The 8,584-nt window shown below is 34.4% G+C and overlaps 1 protein-coding gene across 1 annotated transcript; it reads left to right on the forward strand.

Annotated features, from left to right (window-relative positions):
* The first annotated feature begins 7,174 nt into the window (after positions 1 to 7,174).
* On the forward strand, positions 7,175 to 7,874 carry LOC102627650 (2S seed storage albumin protein). Its single transcript, XM_006475144.3, has one exon. It carries the CDS (start codon positions 7,237 to 7,239, stop codon positions 7,651 to 7,653), a length of 417 nt encoding a protein of 138 aa, XP_006475207.1. The 5' UTR covers positions 7,175 to 7,236; the 3' UTR covers positions 7,654 to 7,874.
* The last annotated feature ends 710 nt before the right edge of the window (positions 7,875 to 8,584 follow it).

Here is an 8,584-nt window from a genome sequence, read left to right on the forward strand (position 1 = left end):
TATAAATAACCCAAAAAATAACCACTGCTTATTTCTTCGTTTTCTACATTCTAGGGTTTGTAACAAAAATTAAATTCTCATAAATTCGGATAATTTCAAATTATTTCTTATATCTATTGACTAAATAAGAGATAAGAGATATATTGCATGAAAAAAAAATTATATATGAACATACCTAACAACTTGATGCTTTGCTCGCTGGATTCGATCGAAATTAGCTTACTCTTCTGTCAAGGTCCAAATCAATCTCCACAGCTATCACTTAAACTTGTTTGATGGTCAGATTTTGAGGGTTTTTAGTAAAAAGATGGCAGGCAGGCATGCATACAGTCTTGCACCGGTTGTTCATATGCATGCAAACTTCTCTCGATGTGAATAAAGAATGAGGAGGATGGACCACTTCTCTCTTTTTGTCTTTGACAGTGAAACGATGTCGTTTCTTTGTAATTTTTTTTTAACCAAAATAAAAAAACGACGTCGGATTTTTTATTTTATTTTCAATTACAGTGAAACGGCAGTGTTTTCGAGGTATTAAAACGATGCCGTCTTCCTTTGCAGCCTCTTCTTTATTAAAAGACTATATTACCCCTATGACGTCAGCATGTCTTAACGGTAGTAAACGGAAAGGTGGACGCCAGAACTCTTTTGTCAACTTAGGGTATACGAGTGATATAAGTGAAAAGTGTTGTAGCACGTTTGATATCGGTGACATTTAAGGGTATACCGGTGATAATTTCCCTTATTATATTATTGTTACATATAAAATAATAACACTGTTTATATCAAAGTACTTGTTTATTTTTTACTTCTTATTATCGTACGCAGTTTTGTATCATGATAATTAATGTCTTAATATTATTTATTTTTGTTATTTATTAAAAATGTCCTAAATATGTGTAGTAATGAGATAATATTTCCGCATTGATTTTTATACATACTAATCTTAAGATGTGTTTGAAATTGAGGTTAAACAGCTGTAACTTTTAAGCTCCATCAGTAAAGTGCTTAGTAAACACTAACAACTATAGCTTGAAAGCTATGTCGACATAATTTTTCACTTGTATAATGGATAATCTATTATATTTTTAATAATTTTGTCAAAATTATTATTTAAAATTTATATTTACTATATATTATTAATTTATATTTCATAGTTACAGTTTTTTTTCCACAACAGCTGCAGCTTAAAAGTTACAGTACCTTAATTCCAAATGCATCCTTAATTATTGGATGTGACTGTGAGCGGCAAAGTATATCTTAACTCCTCGATGTTACTTAGAATTTATGTCAAAAAAGGCAAATCAATTTATGTGACTATCACTATATGAAGAACAAACAATGATTCGAAAATTACTCAAAATCATCATTCGCCCATTATGTTACCGATAATTTTGCCACATTAAAGTGTATATATGATGGAAATTTGATTTTTTTAAAATATAGTGCAGTGTTTTGGAGTGACAGATTAGTTAATGATCAACTCGAAACACTTGCCAAGATCGCAAATCAGACAACCAAGATGCAAAAAGAATCAATCCAGAACAAATCACAAAAGAACTAGAACTATAAGAACTTAAAGAACCTAGCAGCAAAACAAAAGAAATTAACGTGGTTCAGCTAGCTTCCACTAGCTTACATTCACAAGAAAAACTGGACCAAGTTTATTGATTTATCAAAGACGATTACAAAGAACCTCAAGAGCTAATAACAGAGCTTTTCAAGAAGCTTTCTCCTAAAACTTCTAAACCCAGCTTTGTCCAAGCAACTCTTGAACTTAACTGTAGGAACGACCCTAGTAAGCATGTCAGCAGGGTTATTTTCAGTGTGCACTTTCTCCATACTAATCACACCTTTCGATATTGCATTTCTGATGAAATGTAACTTGATATCTATGTGTTTAGTTTTCTCATGGTGTGCTGAGTTCTTACTCAAGTAAATTGCACTTGAGCTGTCACAATGAACTTCAACAATCTCCAGTTTATTCCCAGTTCTGCTATCAACCCTCTCAGCCATAAAGACTCTCTGACAGCTTCTGTTGCAGCAATGTATTTTACCTCTGTTGTTGACAAGGCAACAACATACTGCAAACTTGCCTTCCAGTTAATAAGGCAACCATCCAAGAAAAACAGATAACCTGTTAGAGATCTTCTCCTGTCTAAGTCCCCAGCAAAGTCTGAATCAACATAACCACAGAGTCTTGCATCATTTCCAGCTGATTTTCCATATACCAGACCATACCATTGTGTATCTTTCAAATACCTCAACACCCATTTTACAGCCTTCCAGTGTTCCTTTGCATACATCATGCAACCAATAACATTTACATAAGGGACTTTTGTCATTTCACCTTTTTCTTCATCTGTTCTGGGATATTGTGAACAAGACAACTTAAAGTGAGATGCTAGAGGGGTTACTACTGATTTGCTGCTTGACATCCCAAAACTTTCAAGTACCTTCTCCAGATACTTCCTTTGGGAAAGAATCATAGTACCCTTCTTTCTGTTCCTTATTATTTCTATGCCCAAAATCTTCTTTGCTGGACTCAAATCCTTCATATCAAATTCTGAATTGAGCAGCTACTTCAAGGCCTCAATCTCTCATCTTTCACTACAAGCAATCAGTATATAATCTACATATAACAGTAGATATATGTAGTTGACTGATTTTATCATCTTGTAGCAAACACATACATCATAGCTATACCTTAGATATCCATGAGTAACCATAAACTCATTAAATCTAAGGTACCACTGCTTGGGTGATTGCTTCAGCCCATACAATGACTTCTTTAGCAGACACACACAATCAACAGACTCTGGATTAATATACCCTTCATGATGTGTCATCAGGATATCCTCATGTAGTCTTACATGCAGAAAGGTTGTCTTGACATCAAGTTGATCAAGCTTAATGTCTTTTACATCTGTTAAAGTTAGTAATACTCTAATTGATGCATGCCTGATTACTGGTGGGAAAACCTCCTTGAAAAATCCACTCCAGCCCTCTGAGTATACCCCTTAGCTACTAACCTCGCTTTGAATCTTTTAGGTTCAGTAGTTGTTAATCCATCTTTGACTCTGTAAATCCATTTACATCTTATTGTTCTGCTGTTTGCAGGCCTTTTAACAAGCTCCCATGTATTGTTTTTCTTCAGTGAGGAGATTTCTTTATCCATAGCCATTTGCCATTCATCTTTGTATAGACCTTGGATAGCCTCCTTGTAGTTCTTGGGTTTATCATCATCAATTTGATGAGATGCTGTTAGTGCATATGCTATCAGATCTGCATATCCATATTTGAGTGGTGCTTTTATTTTTCTTTTTTCTTTGTCTCTTGTCAGTTGGTATTCATGATACTGAGCTTCAATCTGCCTTACTCAATCATTTTCATGGTCATCAAATCCTTGATTAATGTCATTTTCATCTCCTAAAGCTTCTTTGTTGTAAGGCTCCACCTCAAACTGAACTTTGGTCTTATCCTTATCCTTTAGTGCATCTGTATTTGTAGGTTTCTTCACATCCAGTACAACTTTTTTATTAAATACTACATCCCTACTGATTATGTACCTAGGAGGATTAAGGTCTGTACACCACAGTTTGAACGCCTTAACACCTTCAGGATACCAAATTAATTTTCCTTTGACAGCTCTTGGAGCCAACTTCCCTTGGCTTACATGTGCATATGCTGGACATCCAAATACTTTGAGGCTGTCATAATTTACTGGTTTCCCATGCCATTTTTTAAATGGGGTTTTGAAATCAAGTGGTACAGAAGGACTCAGATTTACTAGGTAGCTTGTTGTTAACAGAATCTCAGCCCACAACCCTTTTGGAAATTGTGACTGAATTAGCATGCTCTTTACTTTGTCCATCAGGGTTCTGTTCATTTTTTCGGCTAAACCATTTTGTTGAGGTGTCAACCTCACAGTTCTATGCCTTGCAATGCCATGATCTGCACAATAGCTATCAAACTCATGATTGCAAAACTCAAGGCCATTGTCAGCCCTGAGTTTCTTTACCTTCAGTCCAGTTTGATTTTCAATTAGGGATTTCCACTCTCTGAACTTTCCAAATACTTGATCCTTATGCTTTAAGACATAAACCCATACTCTCCTTGAATAATAATCAATTAGAGACAAAAAAATAGGTGTTACCACCTAGTGACATTTTCTGTGTAGGTCCCCATAGGTTTGAGTGTATGCATTCAAGGATGCATTTGGTTGAATGAACTGATTTGTTAAAGTTATTTCTAGTTGCTTTGCCTAATACACAGTCTTCACAAAAATCCAATTCTGAGATTTGACTAGTGCCCAGAACCCCTTGCTTTTGAAATTCTTTCAGTTCTTTTAAACTCATATGTCCTAATCTAAGGTGCCACAACAAAGTATTATCATTACTTGAGCTAATTGACACTCCTGACAAACCAGTTATGGCCTCACCATCCAAGACATATACCCTATTTCATTTGTAACCTATCATAACAACCCCATCACCATTTGAAATCCTCAGCTCACTAGATTCAAGCTAAATGCTAAGCCCCATCTGGTCAAGCATACCTAAATATATTAAGTTTCTTTTGAGTTCAGGAACATATCTAACTTCCCTTAATTCCCTTATTGTACCATCATGCAACTTTAGGTTTACATTTCTTATCCCAACAATTTTACAAACAACATTGTTACCCGTCATTACCCTTCTTCCATCAGTCTCATGATAGTTTAATACGTAATTTTTAAAAGGACACATATGAAATGTACAACCTGAGTCTAGAATCAAGGTACCTTTTTGCACATGCTCTATAGCCACACATACTCTTGCTGACTCATACCTCTCTTCCACAGCAGTAGTTGCATCTCCATTTTGCTCCATTTTCTTATTCTTTATTTTTGGGCAATCTTTCTTGAAATGCCCTTCTTTCTAACACTGAAAGCACTTTTTGCTTTTAGTCTTTTATTTGTTATTCCCTTGCTTTTTTTTCTTTCCATCATTCTTATCAGTTTTTGCTTTAACAGCCAACACTTCTCCATAGTTCATATTCCCTGACTTTTCTTGCAGCCCTCTAGTATTTAGAGTAGCCTTAACTTCATTCAATGACAAAGTTTGTCTCCCATACATGAGTGCATCAACAAAGTTTGAATATGATGATGGAAGAGAACTCATTAGAAGCAATGCTTTACCTTCATCATCTAAACCTTCATCAATGATTTCCAGTGTATCACTGACTTTGTTCAATTCATCTATGTGGTTTTCAAGAGATGATCCCTCAGCCATTTTTAGCGTAAACATCATTTTCTTGATGTAAAGCCTATTGGTTAGAGATTTAGTCATATACACCCTTTTAAGCTTTGCCCACAGATCAGCAATTGTTTTTTCTTTGGCAACTTCCCTGATCATAGAGTCCCCAAGACTCAAGATTATGGTACTCCTTCATTTCTTGTCAATTTCAACAACTTGCTGTATCGTTAGTGATGATGATGATGATGAGGCTTCTATTCCTTCTTTCTTGGTGATTGGTTCCAAAGCATCACCCAGCCGCTGAGTGATCAGTAATGCCTCCATCTTGACCTTCTACATGTTGAAGTCATTCTTCCCTGTGAACTTTTCCAGATCGATCTTTGAACCAGCCATACTTGTGTCTAGTTTGTAGTCCAGGCTCTGATATCAATTGTAGTGTTTTGGAGTGACAGATTAGTTAGTGATCAACTCAAAACACTTGTCAAGATCGCAAATCAAACAACCAAGATGCAAAAAGAATCAATCCAGAACTAATCACAAAGGAACTAGAACTATAAGAACTTAAAGAACCTAGAAGCAAGACAAAAGAAATTAACGTGGTTCAGCTAGCTTCCACTAGCTTACATCCACGGGAAAAATAGGACCAAGTTTATTGATTTATCAAAGACGATTACAGAGAACCTCAAGAGCTAATAACAGAGCTTTTCAAGAAGCTTTCTCCTAAAACTTCTAAACCCACATTAGCTCTCATACACGCCTTTCTGTTGCAACCAGAACCAGCTGTTTATAACAACTTCTTTAACGAACTAGGATGAACCTAAAAACTCACGTGATTGGCATGCGCTATAATAGATTCATAACGATCTTGAAGCAGCTTATTCAAGCACGTGATTCTCTCGTGCTTTACTTAAACCAAAACGACATTCGGATTAGTCGTTCCAGAGACAAGAGAATGCTACTCTTCAAAACGCAATACCAGCTGGTCGTTTCAAACATCCTGATTTGCTTCACAACACAACATATAGAAAAATAAATACGGCTTGTCGTGGGTCCAATTAGAATTGAACTATTCCATCATAAAACTAAGGGGTTGTTTGTTTTAATGTCTGATATCCTAATTTAGTTTAAGATGTTTTGATATTTTATCTTGTTTTTTTTTTATCTGAAGTTTTATAATAAGACATTTTTATCTGAATGAAAAAAAATAAAATTTCCTTACTTTTATCTAAATGATAAAATGTTTAAACGGAAAATCAATTTTTTCTCTCAAAAATACCCTCATTAAATGTATTTATTTCCTACTTAACTATTAGATGTCGTATTAGAATTTCTTTTAATCTCCATTTTTACTTGGTATTAAATACTTAACATACATTTAATTTGATTTCTAAATAAATTCTTTTATTATTAGATAACAACTTTTTTATGCATAAATTTTATGTTGAATTGTAAAGAATAATGTTTTCAAAATTATTTTTCATCAATTATATATCAAATGCTTACCTTATAAATACTTATGTAAACTATTGTACTAGATAACATTGTAAATATATATCTATTTAAACTTCAGGCATATATAAAACTTTCAACGTCATAAGTGTTAAAATGTTAAATTTAAGATGTTTTGAGTTTAACAAACAACTTACTACCTATAATCAAACGTCAAATTTTTTTAGAAAAAGCAATACTATCTAACTTAGATTATTCTAGTAAATTGATTGCGCCATAAAATCTATCCTCTCATGATCTCCTAAGGGGATATTTTTTACTCGAGTTATATAAAGAAAATTCCGTAAACAAACAAAAACAATTTATGCCAGCAAATTGCATGTAAAGCCTACGTGTGATCATGAATCACAAGCATCGAACACCTAACCCTCACCAAGCCATCTTACACGTTTAAGCCATGCATGCCCAAATTTTACTATAAAAATACCCTATCACCACACCAATTCTCACCATCAATCAGCAAAAAGAAAATAAAAAACCCTAATAGTAAGCAATGGCAAAGCTCGCTCTCCTTCTAGCTACCTTTACACTCCTCTTCCTCATTGCCAGCGCCTCCATTTATCGCACCACCGTCGAAGTCGACGAAGAAAACCCTCGGGGACAGAGCTGCCAGGAGCAGTTCCAGCAGCAGCAGCAGCTTAGGCACTGCCAAATGTTCTTGAGGCAGCAGAGCCAGGGGGGAGCATGGGACAACCAGCAGCAACACCTTCGTGAATGCTGCAGGCAGTTGCAGCAATTGGAAACCAGATGCCGCTGCCCGGGACTTGAGCAAGCCGTGAGACGCCAGCAGCAACAGGGACCGTTCGGCGAACAGCAGGAAATGTTTGAAACGGCAAGTGAAATCCCTCGCATGTGCCAAATGCAGCCCTTGAGGGGTTGTGACTTCCGCTCACTTTACACGTCCTTTTGAAGTAGATTAATTATAAGGTGATCGTGTGATGGCCGGCGCTTAGAGATGATGAAGAGGTGTATAGAGTCTTATGTGTAGATAGCAATAAAGCTGATCACTTGTGCTCTAGCATTTTGGCTGGAGATTTGCGTGATTAGCTGGCCAGTATCTAATAACAAGATTTGGTGAGTGAATGTATGTAATAATCTAAGCATCTTTAATAAAAGTTTCTAGTTTTCTAATTACATGTCTTCAAGCTTGCTTCTGGTTAATTTTGGTGTACTTACATTTCCTTCATGGTTAAAATATCATTATCAACTTGTGTGCGTTTCGTGAGCAATAGATGCAAGTTTTTTAAAGAAAAAAAATAAGGAACTTTAAGATTGAGTGTATTTTCTTGTTTTGACTAGAACGTCCATGCATTTTTTTGCTTGTACTGCAGTAATTCTCCATTAAACTTAAAAAAAAAAAATCTACTTTGATGCACATGGAAAGAATTCAGTACACCATTTTTGTTAGGTTGATTCTCGATACACATTACTGACGGAACAAGATTTTAGTTTTGGGGTTATAATGCAAAAATTATGAGCTTCCACATTATAACTTCACCCCATTATAAAAATGTATTTTCTTAAAAAAAATTCATATAATTTTTTAAACTCAAATGTTACTAAAAAATTTATATTATTTTTTAAAATTTAGAATAAAAGAAAATTTTAAATAAATATTTTATTAATTTTTTTATATATATTCTTTTGTTATCTACAGTAGAATTTCATTAAATTAATAAAATTAATACTCGATGAATTAATAATTTTAATTAAATATTAATTTTTATGTCGTTAGATTAATAAAATTAGTGCTCGATGAGTTGATGACTTTTATTAAATATTAATTTTTGTCTATCCCAATTTAAAGTCAATGTGATAATTTAAAATTTTGATAATTCATT

The sequence above is a fragment of the Citrus sinensis genome, chromosome 9 (assembly GCF_022201045.2).
Source record: "Citrus sinensis cultivar Valencia sweet orange chromosome 9, DVS_A1.0, whole genome shotgun sequence".
In the NCBI taxonomy this organism is placed as follows: Eukaryota; Viridiplantae; Streptophyta; class Magnoliopsida; order Sapindales; family Rutaceae; genus Citrus; species Citrus sinensis.

What these genes read in the sequence shown, in the direction of transcription:
- LOC102627650 (XM_006475144.3), top strand. Translation starts at nt 7,237, where the DNA reads ATGGCAAAGCTCGCTCTCCTTCTAGCTACCTTTACACTCCTCTTCCTC.